Source organism: Papilio machaon, chromosome 25 (assembly GCF_912999745.1).
Source record: "Papilio machaon chromosome 25, ilPapMach1.1, whole genome shotgun sequence".
In the NCBI taxonomy this organism is placed as follows: domain Eukaryota; kingdom Metazoa; phylum Arthropoda; class Insecta; order Lepidoptera; family Papilionidae; genus Papilio; species Papilio machaon.
The window spans coordinates 1632138-1653213 of NC_060010.1; the positions used below are offsets into that span (position 1 = coordinate 1632138).

The 21076-nt window shown below is 32.4% G+C and overlaps 2 protein-coding genes across 3 annotated transcripts in view; one reads left to right on the forward strand and one right to left on the reverse strand.

Annotated features, from left to right (window-relative positions):
- Positions 1 to 2152, reverse strand: part of LOC106713265 (pikachurin) — a 115338-nt gene extending 113186 nt beyond the window's left edge. For both annotated transcript variants that reach the window (XM_045684240.1, XM_045684241.1), the window contains exon 1: positions 1968 to 2152. The gene's annotated coding sequence lies outside the window, so the exon portion shown is untranslated. The remainder of the gene's footprint in view (positions 1 to 1967) is intronic.
- An 8626-nt stretch (positions 2153 to 10778) lies between these two features.
- LOC106721083 (trichohyalin-like) lies at positions 10779 to 15685 on the forward strand. The gene is made up of 10 exons (XM_045684109.1): positions 10779 to 10850; positions 11115 to 11180; positions 11712 to 11899; positions 12170 to 12320; positions 12493 to 12676; positions 13150 to 13328; positions 13526 to 13702; positions 14884 to 15096; positions 15213 to 15319; positions 15601 to 15685. Exons 1-10 carry the CDS (start codon positions 10779 to 10781, stop codon positions 15683 to 15685), a joined length of 1422 nt encoding a protein of 473 aa, XP_045540065.1.
- Positions 15686 to 21076: the final 5391 nt, after the last annotated feature.

Below are 21076 nucleotides of genomic sequence, written 5' to 3' on the forward strand. Positions count from 1 at the left end.
AAGCTAGTATCATATAAAAGATTGTTAAGCATAAAATAACTCGATGAATAAAATAAAATTAATTAATATTTAGTAATTAATTATGAATTAATCAATTAAAGAATATGTAAAGGAAACCTTCAACGAAACTAACACGAGGTGAAATAAGTTTAATTTGGATTAAACAATGGGAAATTAATTGATCCCGTTTAGTAGATTTCCAATCAAATATAACAGTATTCTAAATGGTTTTTTTGTTATAAGAGAAGGGGGCAAACGAGCAGCGGGAACACCAAGGTGTTCGTCGACACCCATGGACATCAGCAATACCAGAAGAATCGCAGATGCGTTGCCGGCCTTTGAGATGGTGATACGCTCGCTTCTTGAAGGACCCTAAATCGTAGCGGTTTGGAAATACCGCCGAGGACAGACCATTCCACAACGCGGCAGTACGCGGTTTCTTGATTCTTTAGTTATATAAAGCAAGTTACATTTTAAATAAAACCCTTAATCATTTACTACTAGCTTTAACCCGCGACTCCGTCTGCGCGGAATAAAAAATAGAATACGGGGTAAAAAATTATCCTATGTGCGTTTCCTGGTTCTAAGTTACCTGCCCACCAATTTTCAGTCAAATCGATTCAGCCGTTCTTGAGTTATAAATAGTGTAACTAACACGACTTTCTTTTATATATAGATATCTCAGATCACATCTTTAGTGGCAACGTAACTGCCAGAAAATGATCATTAATAAAAAAAAAAGTTATGCAATCAAACAGCATTTAAATGAGTTCGTGCCAAAGTGGAACTTTTTGGAATCTTTGTCATACCTTAAATACGTACGTACGTTGTAATTGTTCAATTTTCCAGTTCCTTACTTGGATCCCGTCCAAGTGAGATCAACTTCAAACTGTTATAATTACGCTATAAAAAAATATAAACTACTAGCTTTAAGCTGATCTGGAGATATCTTCTAACATTCGTGCATCCATCTATATATCTCATTCGCGGTTTTAATTAATAAATTAGTAAAACTAGCTTTTGCACGCGAATTCGTCAGCGTGGAAATGTCCAGACAATGTTCTACATTTATACCAAATTTCATTTAGATCTATGAATCCGTTTTGGATATACTTTCTAACAAACATGTATCCATTCATCTCAACATTCGCATTGATAATATTAGTAAGACTAGCTTTTGCACGCGAATTAGCTAGCTTTTAAAACTTAACATTAACTTAACAAGAACATTGAACGTGCAAGCAACTGTTAACACTTTCCGTGCCAACGGTGACCTTACATTTAATGGAATTACACCGTTGTCATCAACTCGTACACGTTCCTACCAAGCTACTCGAGCCTACTTTATTTTAGGGCTAACTAGGTCTTAGTGTAGGTTGCATCATGATGTTTTTCTTCACCGTAACATAGCGGGGATCGAACTCGAACCTGTAGATTACAAGTGCGATATTTCGCCACTGCACCACCGGCACATTCACAACAAGGCAATTATTAATGCAATTTTGAACACTTGTCAAAGTGTAACAATATAGTTATTGCAAAAATGTGGCATTATTCTATCTAAGACAACCAGAATAGCAATATTAGAAAAGTACGTTTATAGCAAGCCAGGCACGTTGATATGAATTGAAGAACTTTGTTAAAACGAACAAACGTTATTCAAATTTATAACATTCTAAATATTTTTTATTAATGTTTCTCATTAAAAACCAAAAAAAAGTAAATTCTTTAGTCGAAATTGATATTTAAAAAAAACTATAGGAGGGGTATACACTCCCCCGTGAAACCATCGAGGCGAATACGAAAGCCTTAAAAGTTTCCACAATCGATATAATTAACAAAACAGGTTATATTACCTACCTTCATTTTATAAACATTCTATATATAAATTATATAAATTGACTATAAAATCTCTACTCTTTATACAAGGAAATATCGTAAAAAAATATTTTCTTTGAACTACTCACAACTGGTTCGGACCGGTGAAGTCCGGATTAATCCGGTTTTTTTCTTTCTCACTTGTCTGTCGCTGTAGTAAGAAAGTCACGTGATACACCAATCACAAACACTTGGTAATATTCAGTTATTTCTCGAACGTTTTATAATTATATGTCAATCCCCGTAATGATATACGCCCGACTTCGAAGCGTCAATACGCGAACTGAACGGCCATGACAGTTTTAGCCGGGGGTTGAGCACGCATGCGCGTGGTGTATACCAACCTTAAGGTCGTTTCCCATTGTTCACGATTGCGGTTGAAAAATATCGCAAGACAAAACTGGAAACCTTTCCAATTTCGCAAGTTTTGAAGAAAAACTTAAAAGGTTCCGCATTTAAACACTTTGATGGACGTTAAAAGCTTGTTTGGCGGCGTTTAAAACGTTTGCAGTCTAATTAATTTGTTTTTTTTTTTCGTAGTAAATATAATTTCTGAAAATGACCTTTGGTAAGTAACATGTAATGGTGAAAATATTAAAATTACTTACTTATTAAGAATAGAGTAGCTATTAGTTTTAATAGAATTATTAAGGAAAAACAAACATCAATAAAATATAATCATTGGAGTTTTATCACAACAAATAATTGACCAATGTCAAAAAATAACTTCAATTAAGCTTCCATGTAACCACACCCTTATCCGTAGGCTGGTAGTGACGCCCTCCGTAGTAAAGCATCCAATACGTACAAGACGGATCTATGGTCCTTCGACATCAGGATTTCCGACTAAGATTATTAATGTCAGCACTAAACAATAAGTCAATTGTATATTTCATTAATTGTTATATACAGTGTTATCATCTGACATACAGATATGTTGGTAAATTTAGTTATATATATACTTTTACATATTTATATACACTTTGATATTCCATTAAGAAAAATAAAAAACAAACTAATGCAAGTCAAAGCTGGTCTAAGGTCATAAATAATCGTACGTGTTTACAATTAAAATGTAGGTTATATAAATTTTTCCAAATACATATTTTCATGAGAATAAAATGACGGTATTATGTTTTTTCAAACATAGATTTACCAGTGGTAGCCGCCAGCAACAACTGGTGCTATACCACGACGTCACAGAAGACAGGCATCAAATGGAAGCAATTCAGAGTTTCATCTGATGAGGGTGTGTGCTGGAGGCCTAATTTAAGTCCCCTTTCTCTTCCCACCCTTTTTATAAGGAAAAGGAAGGGAAATTCGATTTAATTGAGGTGGACACATAGAGATACATCCTCTTTAAGTGCGTCATTTCCTCCGTCGCTTAAAGGTAGGTAAAACATCTGCAATTGCGGATATTTATGGACAGTCGCTTCGCTATTTCAGCGAATTGAAGTGGCCACCGTGCTTTGCCACCTTATAATATAAAATAATACACAAGTGTTTAACAGTGGAAATCCGCGGTTTCGTAAACACAGATTTGTGATTTATATTTTTTGTGAGATAAGTAGAATAAGTCTTTTAAAGAGGGTGGGATGGACGTCCGTGAACATTGTATTTCGCGGTTCACTTGCTCACAGAAACTCTAGCTAAGATTTTTCTTTTGCAATACGACTTATCAGTTCATTGAGATAGAAATTTCTAGTTAAAACTTATCCTAAAACTTTCATTTATTAAATGTTAAATCTTACTCTTACTAATGTCATAAATGCGAAAGGTTAGATGGATGGATGGATGATTGGATGTTTGTTTGAAGGTATCTCCAGAACGGCTGAACGGATCTTAAAGAAATTTGGCACTGATGTAAAACAGTTTGGAAGAACACATAAGCTACTTTTAAGTTTATTATTACTATTTCTTTAACTCCGCGAGGACGAAGTCACGGGCGACAGCTAGTGTATTACGAGTATAATCTTAACTACGTTACTATTACATACATAAATTTCAACTAAATAAAAACACTAGGGTTTTATACCCACAACATATTAACAAACCGTACATTTTCTGTGTTAAACCAGAAATAACAAAATTACAAAATGTTACTAAATATAATACTTAAAATATTCAAGTAACAATAAAAACATAACTAGTATTAAATCAATTCCAAAAGTTTCGCTTCCTGCACCGCGAGCTGTCTGTGAATAATTAGCGAGCTTGTTCACTGTCCGAACAAACGTGGAATTCATACAACTACAACGTTATCGATGAAACTTTTAATTGTACAAGCATACTTTCCTGGCAATCGAAAATAAACTATTGTAAATGCACTCTTACTTCATCAAGATAGTAAATGCAATATCCACCTATAGAATTTCCATTAGTGTATGAATTGAGGAAGGTAAAGGGCTCTTCTTCTTCAGCCTAAAATCATTTACTGCTGGACCTATGCTTTACACGTGATTGCTATAGATGCAAACTAGACCTACCTTTACCTACCTACTGTACTTCAACCACTGGAACCACTCAATTATCAGAATTCTTAAGTGAAAAATCTTAGAATGTATAATAATTATTATCAATGAGCGTAATTCTAAAGCTCGTAAACGCATTACGCCTTACCTAGTTAAGATTTAAAATATTGCATTTAATGTCAAAAGTGTTCAGAGAGGAGAGGATTTTTAATAAAGAATTAAAGCGTTTCCCGAGATACTTCTTTATCATACAATCTTTAGTTAGTGAACTTTAACAATAGGGAATGTTAAGAAGAACTCATTACATTTGTTCGCGACTTCGAGATATCGGCGCGGCTTAACAAGCGCTCTCAACTTCCGTCTGCTTCCACACAATCTGACGCGTTCTCAACTTTTATTCTTGTAGTACATAGTCGAACATAGTGTAGTACATAATGAATAGTACATAAAAGTAAAGGCGAAGCGACCTTTGATATTGACATTGGAGCTAGCTCATTAACACAGATTCAAAAAATTAAAACTTGATATGTATTTAAAATGCGTTTTTATCAAGTAAAATATTTTGTCTTTTTGATATTAAAAAAGTTTTTATTTTTGTTTAACTTAATAAAACATGTAAAATGTAAATACATTTTTAACATGTAAGTATTAATTTTTGCTAGTAATTGCAAACTTTTTTTTTTTAGTGTATGAACCTAACAAGAAGCTTGAAGCCTACCCAAATTAAGGGCTTCTTTTATATAAAGAAAATGTAACACATTACTTAGCAAAGTAATAATCAAGGCAGACGTAATCCTAGAGTACAGTGCTCAATGAGGTACATCTCGGTCTAGACGCAGGCTGGATAAAACTTCATCGCAGGCGACAGATTGCGCGGAGACAAAAGACTCATTGTCGACACTAAGACACGCTGATAACGAATGATATTCAGAACTCTATATTAATTTTCTTTTACAGACTTTTTTATAATGAAAAACTTAGAAAATAGTTTTGTAAGCACACTGAGCAATGAAGCTACTATTGTTTTTTGCTATTTAAATGTTTCAGGCGCTAAGAAAAAAAACTGTTCGGAGTTCACAGATAACATTTTACTATCTTAATTATTTGTATTAATTATATTTACAGTTAAACCCTAATACCCGTTAAAGGAATATAGAGAAACTAAAAGCGTTTTATTATTTATACTACACATTATTTATGAATAATTAAATACGATATGAAAAAAATATCAATTGTGCCATTGAAAAGCAAATAGGTTAGAAAAGCAAAAGATCTCTTCATAAAGCTGGTAGCATCATTAAGTTTGCTCACTGACGCCTCAAATCAAGAACATAAATACCGCACTTGTGTCAAGCGTTACCATACATTGGTTTCAAGCTTTGTGTTACATTTACTGCACTTTATAACACCTAGTTGTACAATTCTTTAAAAAAAATTGTTTGCAAAAAATGGCGAGTATTTTGTACTACTTCAGTAGTACAGAACTATTAACCGTTTTACGATTACTTACTGACGTACTCAAAGACGCTAAAAGATTACATAATCTAACACTTAGTATAGATTTCTAGTACAAAATGTACATTGATCTTACTATGATTAACAGATTTAACTAAAGAAAGAAAGAAAGAAAGAAGAAAGTTTATTAACACAAAAAAGATTAAACCAAAAAACAATAACCTTATACTAACATAAAATTACACATAATTAATCTGGAATATTAAGTTACCATTTATGGTATTTAGGGTAATCTTGTGATGCCCACACTAGGCATAGCCTGTATCGTGGGCACCGATATTCAATAAAGAAATACAATATTCAGAACACAAAATAACAAAAACCCTCATTCACGGCATTTTAGCATTTAACAATTATAAGTTACTCCAGTATACAATTGAAAAATAAATAAATAAATTTAAGTAAATGGAAAAATAACAAAATAAAATTAATATAGATACTATAAATATGTATGTATGGTACGGATTTATAAATAGATAAGATATAAATATATTAAAGGATCTAGGATTGTATCTTCAAAAGGTACTCAGTATCTTTATAATCTAAAGTAAGCAGCCACTTCAGTAAGGTGGATTTGGCTTGTGGCAACGATTTCTTTAATAAATCGCAACGCTTTACTACCGAGTTATAAATATGAAATTTCATAAAGGAGCCCGTGCGTTGTGCAAAGTAGCATTTAACTGATGGCACGGGTAAAAGGTAGACTCTGCGAGACAGCCTACTTTTGTGTTCAGCGGATCCAAGCACACTTTTATGCACCATCATCACAGTTTTGTATATGTATAATTGCCTTACGGTAAGAGTGCCAGAATCTCTGTATAGATCCGTCGTGGGGTACCGATAAGGTTTTTGCATCATGACTTTTAAGACGGAACGTTGAGCTCTTTCAATTCGAATCATAGTGGTGGCACTCGCAGCGCCCCAGCAAGATATGCAATAAGTCAGAAGAGATTGGCACAACGCAAAGTATATGCTTTTTAAAATATCTAAGCTGGTCACATCTCGTAATTTTCTCATGATACCAATTACTCTTTGCACCCGAGAGGTAAGCGATTCAATGTGGTCTTTAAAAGTCAATTTTTCGTCTATGAGGACTCCCAGATATTTTACTACACTTGTTCTTCTCAAGGATTCGCAGTCGCAGACGACGGTGTTACAAAGAGAATGATGTAATTTAATAACAGTACTTTGATCGGGTGCAGAAGCTGCTGTTTTGTGGAAGCAGATATAGTTGGTCTTTTTTACATTAAGGGTCAAGAGGTTATTTTGGAGCCAGACACTAACTCGAGACATACCTAGCTGAGAATTTTGAAGAGCTTCTTGCCAAGTCAAACCATCAAATATGATTGCAGTATCATCCGCGTAGCATATAATATCTGCATTACCTATTGATAAATCATGGATATCATTTATGTAAATGGTGAACAGCGTAGGACCTATAATACTGCCCTGCGGGACCCCAAAACTGATGGACTGCGGGCTGCTCATGACTTGGCCAATCCTAACACATTGCATGCGGTCTGAAAGGTAGCTTCTGAACCAGTCAAGGGCAATGCCTCTTACACCAATATTAAATAGTTTTTGTAAAAGGATAGGAGCAGACACTGTGTCGAAAGCCTTGGCCAAGTCTAAAAAGACAGCAACACAACATTTTTTGTCACCAAGTTTTGAAGAAACGGTGGAAATTAGAAGGGAAACTGCATCTTCAGTGCTCCTACCCTTTTGAAAACCAAATTGTCTCGGAGCAATAACATTTTGGGATCTCAGATAGTTAGCCAAACGGTTGTTAACAAGTTTTTCAAGCAATTTCGAAAAAGAACTTAGCAAGGAGATTGGCCTGTAATTCTCAATCTGTGTCTTGGGACCACTTTTATAAACAGGGATTACAGCAGCTAGTTTCCAGAGAGAGGGGAAAGTGCCACTTGTCATGCTCAAATTAAGGATAAAAGTTAATGGCATTAAGATAGCATCCTTAACGTGTTTTATTAAGAGGTTTGACCAGCCATCAATGCCTGTAGCTTTTCCACTTTGAAGAGACAAGATTAATGAGTTCACTTCTTCGCAATCTGTAGGGTACATGTAAAATGAATTTGGCGGTGTTGTTTTGGGTTGGACTTTTTTAGCAAGATCCGCTTCCGTCATATTGATATCTGATAAAATCTGATTTGCAAGACGATGACCAAGGGTGGAGAAGTAAACATTGTGTTGGTCGAGGCGCATACGGGTGGTATTTGTGTTGTCTGCTAACAATTCAGTGGGATCGTGCCTTTTGTGAGTGATGCCGCACATTGTTTTAATTGACCGCCATAGCTTCTTCGGATTATGTTTGTTTTCATTAATTTCATTCCTTTCATGTTGTAATCGTATTTTACGCAAGAGACTAACAAGAAAATTGTGGTACCTTTTATAAGAGATTTGCAGGATCATATTGTCTGGTTCTAGCTTTGCACGATGATGAAGGCGGTCTCGATGTCTCATGCAACGCATGAGTCCTGAAGTAATCCAGGGCTTGAGGTTATATTGCGTTCTACTCAAACGGACTTCACACGTATGCCTTTTTAAAGTAGCAACTAAAACATCCGAGAACTTTTTAACAGCTTCATTTACGTTAGTATTAGTTGTGACATCACTCCAGTCTCTCTCTGAAAGGTCATTTCGTATGCCAGTAAAGTCTCTTTTAAGCACAGTCCGGTTTGGTCGCCTAAGGTTATATTTATTAAGGCTCAACCCAATCATAACAGGGAAATGATCAGTAATATCAGATTGGCAGACAATACCTACTGGGGTTAGGTTACGATGAAAGTTAGTGAAGTATATGTGGTCGAGACACGATGACCCTCTGGTAGATTTGGTAATGGCTGGAGTAAATCCGTGCTCAGCTAGGAAGCATTGATATTCTAGGACTCGAGAACTAGTTTTATCCAATATATCTATGTTTAGGTCGCCAGCTAGGATCAAAGGCATACCACTGTTATTTTTAACATAACTCTCAATGGAAGATAGAAAATTATCAATGTTATGACATGACGGAGAGCGGTAAATGGCGAATATGGTGGCTATATTTTGTATATTAACAGCTAGACAATTAGCATCGTTGATGGTTGGCTCTATAATTGACGGGTTCCAGACATCACTAACGTAGACTACAACTCCACTGTTTTGATTAATATTACGTTCTGTTTTGAAAGAAGTGTATCCTGGTATTTGTGGGACAATCACAGTCTCGTTTAGCCAGCATTCTGTCAGGATGAGTACATCGAAACTTAAATCCGAACGTGTTAGTGCAATGAGAAACGTATCAAAGTTTTTTTGTATGCTTCTAATGTTAAGGGCAAGTAGTTTGAAATTATGGCTTGATGTAAAACATTCTTTACATGATTCAATTTCATGAACAACACGGCAGTCAACCTTTAATGAGTCCAAATTATCTACCAATTCTTCTAGGATTTGATTGAATTTAATACTAAAATTATCCACAACTGTGTATTAAAAGAAACATACGTTGTTGTTTTGAGAAAGCTGCGCAAATTAATTGTAAGTGAATGTTTTAAATAGTACTTACAAGTGAAATATAAATAGGTTTGATAATGAAGATCCTGAAATATAATAGTTAAAGTTGTAATATATACTAGCCAATTACTTGTAACAAATATTAAATGATTTAATACTATTAATTTATTAGACGACATGATTATATAGCTAAACTAAAACTAACTATCCCATTAAAAGCTATGGAGTTATACATACTCAAGAATTTTTGTTTCGGTTTACTTTAAACATTTTCAATGATGACATAGTCACCGAAAATATTGCCCAATTCATATAACAAAAATTTCTTCGCATGTATAACACATGTACCATCAAGCACGTGAGTGGTGCTTGTACATAATGACGTCATAGTCTACGTCATTACCTCCTATAATGCACTGCCACTTCGCTACACTCCACTAGTGTGAGCTAAAATTTTATGCATTTAAGTGCCTAAAATGTTCAGCTTAAGAGATTAAGTTTGTAATTTTTTTGTAGACAAATAATTCGCGCGAATGTCCGCTCTATAATTACTTTATCTGAATCTCTTCATTTTAAACATTTAATTTAATTTAAATAAAATCAAATTGTTGTAGTTTTCTAACAGTACAGTAATACAAAGTACGTAGAAGTATAGTACGTTACGATATTATTTGATATAATTTTAATTAAAATGAAGTCAAAAAATTTTAAACAACGTATTTCTTTCAAAGAACTTCTATCAAACACTACATTCACACTGCTAGTAGTCAATAAAATCGCCTTAAATTACACACAAATGTTCCGTGTTCAACCGCAATATCCACTATAGCCGCACCTTTATCGCGGTCATCCTTGACCGTTAACTTTCAAACTATTATCTCTTAACGAAATTACCTTAATGCATCACATAAATCTGCACTCTTAAAGGGTCGTTGAACTTCGCGTGTTCGTAACTGCAATAAACTCCTTTGTAGCCCCTTGTTTATTTCTGCACCCCTGGTAGATTAGCACTTTCCTATATTGAAAATATATGGAATACATTTTTTATAGGAATAGCCTTATTTAGGAGGGGTTTTAATATTTAAGAAACATCTATTCATACGAAATATGCTCAGTTTTTTAACTAGCAGACTCCCCTAAGTGTAGATTTAAGGAACCAACAAGTATTTCTATCTTTAGAAGTTTTGAAATTATCCTACAAAATAGTTATGCGACATAAATCAATGAATCCCATAGTAACCGGTTTCTATGTAAAAATTTAGTCGATATCCTCAAAGCAGTGCAAACATCGGATACGAACATATTTTCTTTTTATTTCTTTATCATTATTCCAGCAGTAGATAACTAGCATATGTGAATGTGTTTTCTTTATTTTGTTCTTAATTTTACCTGTAAAAAGTAATCATGGTTGGCCCCGCGAAACACAAATCCAAACAGTGTCCCGTTTACTTTGGCCATCCATTTCAGTTTTGGAATGTAAGTTTCATAATATTTGTACGTTGGCCGTTTTGTGTTTGTTCAAAAGTGGCCAGTGTTTGTGAATTTAATTTATACGTGCGGTTTGTGTTTTAAACTAATTGAACTTTTTAGGTATTGCTGTGGATTTACATTGTAGAAATACTAATATAAAAACTTATTGCTTTCCCTCTTAATCTCTTTGAAAAACATAGAGACAATAAGTATTTAATAATACAAACGGTTTAGGCAATGGAAACATACTGTAAAATATTCTATTTCCAGGTACGACAACATTTTGACTTGGCATCTTCTATAAATATTGACGCTATGAAAAAGTTATCAGATACGGTAAACTACGATACTATTCATTTGCAAAAGTAAGTATTTCCACCGCTATTTCATAAATATACTATACTAGCTTTTACCCGCGACTCCGTCCGCGCGGATTAAAAAAAATGCACGCAAGATAAAAAAGTTCCTATGCCCGTCTCCTAGTTCTAAGGTACCTCCTCATCAATTTTCAGCTAAATCAGTTCGACCGATCTTGTGTTATAAATAGTGTAACTAACACGACTTTCTTTTATATATATAGATTAAAACTATAGCTCATTCAAAAGTACAGTCAGGGACGTTTGTATTAGATCTATTTCGGTGATAATGTGACGCTCAAAATTCAATTAGGTCGAAAATTTGTCATAGAAATAACATACTAAATAGGTCTAATGGTGACAGTTCGGTATGCGATATTGGATTCTAAGAGGAAAGCGAAATGTCTAGACTGTACATTACAACTTTCTCTTAAATTCTAGAGCTATAGTAAATCGTGTTGAAGAGAGAGTTAAAGAAATGTTATCAGAAGAAGAAAGACGATTATGACAGAGAAGAGAAAAGCTCAAACTACTATTACAAGAAGAAGAACAAAGTTTGTTACAAGAACTATTAATGAAACAATCTATGAAAGATTGTGATTATTGTAAAGAAAGAGAAAATAAAATAAAGAAATACGAAGAAGAGATAGAAACGGAGAAGATGATTGCATGCAAAAGGGCGTTAGAAAGAGACAAAATGTGAGTATTATTTATCATTTGTTAACTGTCAGTTGACTCAAACTAAGTCATCTTTATAAATCACACGAAAAACCAATTAGGTGACCACGTGATCGGTCAGTAACAAAATCCTAGCGCATTAATAGTACAACGTTTTATAAACAGCACACCGAATATAAAGCACCCAGAATAATTTATCCAATAAACCAATCCTTCATTTATGAAAAGAAAATAGTAAGGCATATCCTCTATTATATGTGTAAAATATAATTTTGTTTTAATTTTTTACAGTGCAAATGGTATTATGTGCACTCGAAAAGACAATATACAATTGAGAGCAATGCAGAAGTTACAAATGGAAGAGAAGTACAATATGGAAATAGAAGCAGAAAAACTCAAAAACATTTGGCACCAAGTTCTGATTAATGACATAAAAACAAAGGTAAAACACACGGCTGAGTTTCTCGTTTTGAACGTACGTGAAAGAATAATTATCAAATACGCATAATTGATGTAAGCTAGTTACAACGAGTAGAGTCAAATCTAGATAAGTGAGATTTTAAGCGACCGCGATGTGCGAAGTTGACAAAATCTGAATTTCCTATCAATTTCAGGAAGAGAAAGAAAGGAGAGAAGAAATGCGAATAAAAGATGAAATGCGTGAACGCAGAAAAGCATACGATGAACAGATATCTAGTGCGAATAGAGAGCGACGGGAAACATTGCAGAAGGAAAGAGAAGAGGAAAACAAAAGATTAGAGAAGATAAAGCAGAAAATGGAACAGGACTACTATAATGGTAGCAAATAATATTCATAGAACACTTAAATAAGTTAAGATGGGTTTCCACCATTGAATCCCTTTGACAAAAAATCGGTGCTATCTTTGTTTTGTTCTTGAGCTTGATGACATTTTTGTACAAATGGTTCAGCAGTGAAAACCCACAATTAAATAGATAGATTTGTATACTATTTTCTGTTACATAGTAATTAAAGTTATATACATTAGAATATACAGAAATTAGTAATAACAGAAATATTTTCATACATCTTTGGAATTAAAATAAATACAAAAATCTCTATTGTACATAAGACAAAGGGTTGGATTACAAATATTAATATCTAACATTTACACTAAATACGGATGACCTACTTTTTTTGCGTAGCGATTTCATGTAAAAAAAATAATATCCCAAATTAAAAGTCATTCTATTGTAGTTATATTTTATCGCAAAACTAGAAATTATTTCGATTGTTCATTTTTCTATTGCAGCTATGAAACAAAAGAAAGAACAACAAATGACAAACAGATTGAATTTTATAAAAGGCCACGAGTTAAAAATATTACGATTAAAAAATGAAAAGAATAGAGAAATGGAGATTGACTTAAATCATATAAAAATAGCAGAAGAAGAGTTACAAAAAGAGAAGGAGATTAAAAGGAGACAGATGGTATGCATTATATCAAAATTTACTAGACACATTAACTTTTTTTCATATTATTAACAAAGCGCCTAATTATAGTTATGCTCAAATACTTATTAAGCATTTCTACTTAAAGCAAGATAAAAAAGCCAATTTTATTAAGTACTGTCAAATTAAAAAAATAGGTTAATTTAGGAATTACTAGATATAATTAAATATTTCAGAGAAATTTACAACAACAAAGTTCAATATTCGTCGACTACCATTATCGAGAAAGAAATATGGCGGCGGAATTAGAACAACAAACTGATAGGATTCTACATGAAATAAAAACATTTGAAGATAAAAGAAAAGAAGAACATAAGAAACTAGAAGATGAAACAAGGAAACATAAAAAAGAAGTAAGTCCAGAGGCCGAATTTTAATCCTTTTAGGAAGTGTATTTGACGGAAAAGTGGAAGGATAAGTGAAGGAAAATAATTTCTTTCTGTATGTCTTCCGTCGCTTAAAGGTGAAATTAAATGAAACGACTGACGTTCATTATCTAAGATTACATTCGATGTTATCCAGATTTACGGTGACAGCTACAGTTTTTTTTTTTAATATAGATTATAAACAAATTTTTTACTACAAAATAAGTAAATATTGCTAAAAATATCATGATATTGAGATACTATGTGGCATTAAATTTGCTCATAAAGTTTGCAAATTTAGCTCGTTGTTTCGCACGGCGCGGCGTCGCGTTAACTAGAAAATTTATACCTCTTATATTTTGCATAACATCAGCACACTCATTATAAGAGAGCGTGAGTACGACACGCCTAGGAAATTTGCATGTGACTTTTTTTAATTTAAAACTCATTAAAATACGCTAATATTAATCTTGGACAGTCCGGAAAATAAAATGAAACAAAGCCAAATTTTGAATAAAAATATAAGGCAGTATATGGGATGACAATATATAATATGCATATTTTTTATAAGAAAAGGGGGGCAAACGAGCCGCGGAAACACCGAGGTGATCATCAACGCCCATAAATAGCCAGTCTGTCAGCCTTTGAGAAAGAGACAGGCTCGCTTCTTGACGGACCCTTAGCCGCACCGGTTTGGAATTACCGCCGAGGACAAACCGACGAAACTCTGCGGCAGGTATCGTTCCTAACAGTTCTTAGGAACAATTTCCGTGGAATATAAGATAATGTATATAATATATAAAATAGTAAATACAGAAGGAAATGATGTCACTCCGCAAGGCCAGGGAATCAAGCGATCGGTAAGAGCTCGGTTGTTGACGATTTGAGTCGCTCTCCGTTGTATGCGGTCAAATGGAAGAGGATGGGGTGTTCCCGATTTTTGTACTAATAATGGGGCAATGCCAACATACAATACGACACATGTTCATCGTTCTCCTAATACTTAGTAATCAATGTTTATGAACCTAGAGACTAATCTCGTTCGTCTAATTTTAATCGTAATTATATTTACTTCAGTAACAATTTGCCTTAGCGTATTTAGCGTAAACCTCGCCCGAAGTGTTATTTGCTTGATTCCTCAATTAATAAATGTTTCCCTACATTTCTAGATAGCTCTTCAAGAATACAGGCAACATTTGGAAAACGTGAATAAACAAAATATCGAAGCGAAATTAGAAAGGAAAAAACAAATGAAAAGTGTTAAAAGAACAGCGTATTCTGAATTACAGAAGAAATTAAATAGTGCGAATGAAGAATTAAGAAAACAATTAGAATATAGACATGGTTTAACGGAACAGATAAAAAATAATCACATTGTTTTGGTAAGTACGCCTTGAAGTCATGAAAGATGGAAATCTTAATTTTAGCAGAACTCCTTCGTTATTATCTAGAAACTAAAAAACTTAATTGAATTTCATAATTACTTTTCTTATTTCAGGAAAATGAACTAAAGGACACAGAACAAAAACAAAAGCCGTTTACGAAGAAACCCATCACATTCAGAGATGCCATGAGGACCAGAGTAAATGTTTCGAAGGAAGAAAGGTAAACCGAATATAGAAACAATTCAGTTACAAAATTAGTGGAAATACTTACCCAACTGTGTGCTGATTCCGGACTTTATCATCTTTTCATGAAACCGTTGAGATTACATATGTCCATCAGGAATAAAAAGATTTAACATTGTAAATGTTACATTTTCATTGAATTTAATATTTAACAACGAAGTCTTAGAAAGTAAAACTGATTATAATTTACGCAAACCACAAGTTTTTAAAAATAAAAGTAACGTGTAAAAATTTAAATCGATTTTATTTTAATTTCAGCACCACTAACCCGGTTCATCCATTTAGAAAAGTGATTCAAAATCATCAAAAATACAGCCAATCACTGCCGCAAATAATAAGATAAATGTTACCTATTTTTATGTTACGTATATGTTAAATTTTTAAATTAACAAATTACCATTACGACTGAATTTCAACGATAAATTTACTTTTAAAACAAATTCACTACAGCGCATAAACAAATAAGTACCCACTGTGTAATTTTTTTAAATTAATTTCGACGGTACTGCACATTTTTTTCTTAAAGTGTACAATATTTTCTATATGGTATATTATAATTTGAATAATTTTCATAAAGTTACTGGTATTAATAACATTGATTTACAAGAATCAAGTGTAAATTTGTATTTCATTCTGTGTTTTCCAATGTGTATAATAAGGACAATGTAACGCTTAATAGGTAGAATATGTATGGACTTACGTCAAAACATTTGTTGTTGTTTGTATGAAAAACAGAAATATAACGCTTAAATAGCTGCTTTTTTGTGATAACGTATCCAGTACTATAACGAATAAATTACAAAATTTAGGAAAAAGCCGTCAATAGCTATTTTTATTATTCTAAAACGTCCATCTTTTTGGGATTTAAGTAATTTTTTTATTGATTTGTGTAAATGAAAGCCCCTAATTTTTTAATAAATAGATTAAATCAATTAATATAATATGATGGTATAATAATAAAATGTGTCAGAAATATGAATAAATTAACAATTTGCACTGTTAATTTATTCATATTTCTGACACGGATCAAAAACTTAACTACCGGCTTTGAAACTATTCCATCTCCGTACTTTTTCTTGAATTGTTCATCGTATGACCTCTATAATCCAATAAGAGATCTTAAAAATTATTTTTAGAAAAATTAAATAGAAAACCACCATGATTTTATTTTCTTCCCAAGAATGATTGAAGATTTTGCTTCCATTTAAAAGATGGCGCTTGCATCTGTATCAATTATAACGTTTAGCAGCAATTTTAAAAGTTATAGTTTTTGATAATTAGCCGTTTTTTAAACCAAAACAATAACTAAAAAGTATTATGGCTGCTGTAGTTGGTCGGTGTAATAAATGATAAATGCATCTTTTTGAGAATATTTTATAAATGGTGTTTGTTTGCTAAAAGAATTTTGGTGATGATTCTCAAAGAAGTCAATTTGTTAATATAAATCAACTCGTATTATGGAGACCAAAAAATACTCTTGGGAATATTTAGATAATTGTTCCTACAGAGCTTTGCAACAAATTGCCAAATCCTTGTGTTTGCCCTGCAATTTTAAAGTAAGTGGACTTGCTAATTTACGTATTTTAATTAACATTTAGAACTCCCAAACTCCTTTTTGTTCTAATGTAAGTTAATTTTAACAAAAATCTATCCCATCTTTTAAATCATTTGAAAACTTAGTTACTAAAAGAAAAACAAATGAGACGCTACCAAATAATTGTTGAATGACGCAAAAATATTGTTTTGTTTGACACCAAATGCAAAATTTATCGCAGCATTTTCTGGACCATAAAGTTATTTGTTAAGGCATTTAAGCATTTATAATTGCAAGCCCTTTGGCCTATTTACTGGTTTCATTATGCTCTTTTCATCCTCTAAGATTTAAAGTTTTATTTTTTTTCAACTTAATTTGTTAAGTTCTTGTATATTGTGTTTGATAATTTTTTACTAATCTTGCTTTTTATTTTAAAAAGAAATGACAAAATATATATTTTTTTTTGCAAATTCAAGGAGTAATTTAAATTTTGTTGTAATGAGCAAAAACATTAGCTTAGGATATTTTCTTTTATAGGAACTTATTAATTTGTGTTGTATAGTGTAATATTTCTTCACTATTTTTTATTGAAATGTTTAAAATTAATAATAAGTTTTCTAAAATATCCTTATAATTTTTCAGAAAATATATCTAAAAGAGCTTATACTTGCCAAAAATGTAAAAACAGAGAGAGAATTAAATGAAAGGATTAATTATATAAAATTGGAACGTAAAAATCAATCTGGTAGAAAAAAGACATCCCAAAAGAAGATAAGTTCAGAAAAATCTAATTTAAAGGTAAATTTTAATATTAATACTAATCAATTTTAATTTAAGTTATCTGTACCAACATTATTATGGTAACACTACTCAAGAAATTATTGTTTATAGTCTTATAAAACCCATATTGAATATACTACATATATTTAGTACAATTAATTGTTTTTACACTCAATTTTACACTTTTAAATAAAATTAATTGTTTTCACTCAATTATAATGCTACACATTTTAGTTGTAAAAAAAACTAATTGTTATTATTGTTCTTATTACACTAAACTATAGGGCTTATTTATTATTAGGGTTATTAAACCCTATAGTTTAACAAGTTTTAGTATTTCTTTGTTTCTATATGCTAAAAGATGTTCCAAATTCAATAAATCTAGCCACAAATCATAATCAACTACCCCTACATTCTTCTTTTCCTAGCTGTAACTACCTATTACTACACTCCCCTCCTCCCAACTATTACTTCCTCCCCTTCCATCATCAAGTCCAAAACTTTATATTATTAAAATACTAGCTTTTACCCGCGACTCCGTCTGTGCGGAATAAAAAAATGCACACAAGATAAAAAAAAAGTTCCTATGTCCATCTCCTAGTTCTAAGCTACCTCCCCATCAATTTTCAGCTAAATCAGTTTGACCGATCTTGAGTTATAAATAGTGTAACTAACACCACTTTCTATAAATAGATATTTCTCCTTACATCTATTTCTGCTATTTGGTTGTGTAATATTATGTGACTCATTCAATTTCAGGATAAAGAGAAACCAAAAAATCAGATCAAAGCGATGCTCTCTCCACCTATAACATTAACACCAAAACGTTGCATACCAAGACGTTCTAGTCCACGTTTTAAGAATTTATTCATCCGATATAGACCAAAAACACTAATTGGTAGAAGCATATTACCTAAAACATATTCATCACCAAGAAATAAAAACAAAGTACTAAAGAAGATAAAGCACGAGCAAGATGATGAAAGAATGATAAAGAAAGAGGAAATTTGTGAAATAAATGACACAATTGATGATAATTTAAACAATGACATAACACCTATTGCTATACAAAAGGAATTCAATCCCGTTGAAGAAGATTTTGTTAATATTTACGAAGTGGTAAGTAGAACTTAGCTCTTACCAATATGACAACTTTATCTCACAGTTTTCAGTGTTTTTTTTTTTGGTATTTCATATACAGTGAATAACTTTATGTAATTATGAAACTAGTATGGTATAAAGTTTTTTTTTATATGTTACAAGGTAGCAAATGAGCAAGCGGTCGCATGAATTCGCCGAAATGGCGAAGCGACCGCTGCCCAAAGACATTCGCAATTGCGGATGCGTTGCCTACCTTCAATTAACGAAGGAGGAGACGCACAAAAAGATAATATTTAAGCTTCCTATGCATCTTCCCCTTCCCATCCTTTCCATACAAGAATAGGTGGGAAGGGAAAGAGGACTAAAATTAGGTCTACGGCACCACAATCATCAGACGAAACGCGGAACTTCCACTTCACGCCAGTTAAAGTTCACGCACATATCTCAAAGAGGTAGACAGAATTAATTAATTTGATGTCTTTACAATAATTAATATATCAGAAAATTGTTCTACTATTACTACTGTAATTTTTAATATTTATTTTAAGATACCACCTCCAATAAATAATAGATTAATAAATGTAATCTATCCTTCAACAAGTAATGGATCATATTTTGAGGAACATATAAAAAATGTATCAGATATAAGTGAACTTGTCTCAACGAATCAGATTAACGAAGACTATCCTAAAGTTGAAGATAATTCAATATTAAGTGATAATACATCGGGATTAATGGATAGAATTAATAATTATATAAATAAATTTAAACAAACAACAGAAAATGAGTTAAAACTTAATACCATTGGCAAAGAGACTAATTTACCAAAATTCGCCGATGCTTTTGCTAACATTTGTAAGTTACCTTGGATAGCTCAAATGCAACAAAATGAACAAAATGAAAGTAAGTATCTAAATATCCACTTCTATCCTTTTTTTAAACTTAATTTGTAGCCTATGTGTTCTTCCCGACTAGGTTTTACATCAGGGGTTTCCAAAGGGGTCGATATTGAACTTAAAGCATTGCTAATTCTCACTCTGTCTTCTATTGACCTAAGTCAGAATGAATAATAATAATAATAATTGATCTTAAAAGTAGATAATTTAGCCATGGGGGTGTGTGGTAACAGTTCATTTTGGAAAAAAAAATCCGTTGAGTCCTTCCGGAGATAACTTGAAACAAACATCCATTTATCTAAAAATTTGTATTTCATTTCAATTCTTTATCCGAGCCCTAGATTTTCAATGTCAAAGCATTCTTACGGAAAAAATATAATCAAATTAAAGTCATTTGAAGGTAGCAATTTTAAAATCCACGCTATTTTTCCAGACAAACAACTTTACATTGATAATGCTCAAGAATCCATTTTGGATTTTCCCGATGAATTTGGATTTCAAAACATCTACAACAATGCTGAAGGTAAAATTAAAATATTATTTAATAATTCATCATCATCAGTTCACTATACATCTAAACTGAGGAGTTCGGAGTCTACCCTAAGTTAGAGGTGACTAGGCCATAGTCAACCACGCTGGCCCAGTGTGGGTTGACTTCACACATATCATTAAATTTCTTCTCAGATATGTGCAGGTTGCATCACGATGTTTTCCTTCACCGTAAGAACGTCAGATAAATGTATATATGTAAATCTAAAAACACATTGGTACATAGCGGGATTCGAACCCAGGACCTGTAGATTGTAAACCAAGTGCTTAACCCCTGAGCCACTGATACACTGATTACTAAATACAATTTATTTATTATTGATATTTTTAAATATTATTTCGCTCTCTATATTAAAACAATAGTGACGTACAATAGCTAGTTAATTTGAAGTTTTTTTTAACTATGACATTTCATTCACATAATTTGCATAAAAAAATAATCATAAATGTACACATTTATAATGACTATATTGAACTAATAAATAGCAGAATACAGTAATAATTATAACTACTAGCTTTTGCCTGCGACTCTCTCCGTGCGGAATTTAAAAAAACGTAATAAGCACTATGAGTTCTACCAGACTATGTTCAAATTTCATCAAGATTTGTTGAACCGTTCCGGAGATAACTTCAAATAAACATCCATCCATCTAAACATTCGAATACAGTATTTTTAGTAGAATACAGTAAATATTCATAAAAAAGAATAGAATAAATAAAATTATTCGGTATTTTTTATTTAATTTTCAAGAGAATAATCAGGCAATGGAGCTTTTGGAATCATATCTGGACTCACCGGAAGAAGTAGGTGCTTCTCTGAATATATCTGAATTGGTTGATCAAGTTCTTGGACAAATCGATCGAAATAGCGTGG

Excerpts from the sequence above, each read along its gene's own strand:
- LOC106721083 (XM_045684109.1), top strand. The coding sequence starts at position 10,779 with ATGGTTGGCCCCGCGAAACACAAATCCAAACAGTGTCCCGTTTACTTT. Across the intron at positions 11,181-11,711 it reads TGAAAAAGTTATCAGATACG|AGAAGAGAAAAGCTCAAACT; the intron begins GTAAACTACGAT and ends CGATTATGACAG. Across the intron at positions 13,703-14,883 it reads CAAGGAAACATAAAAAAGAA|ATAGCTCTTCAAGAATACAG; the intron begins GTAAGTCCAGAG and ends CTACATTTCTAG.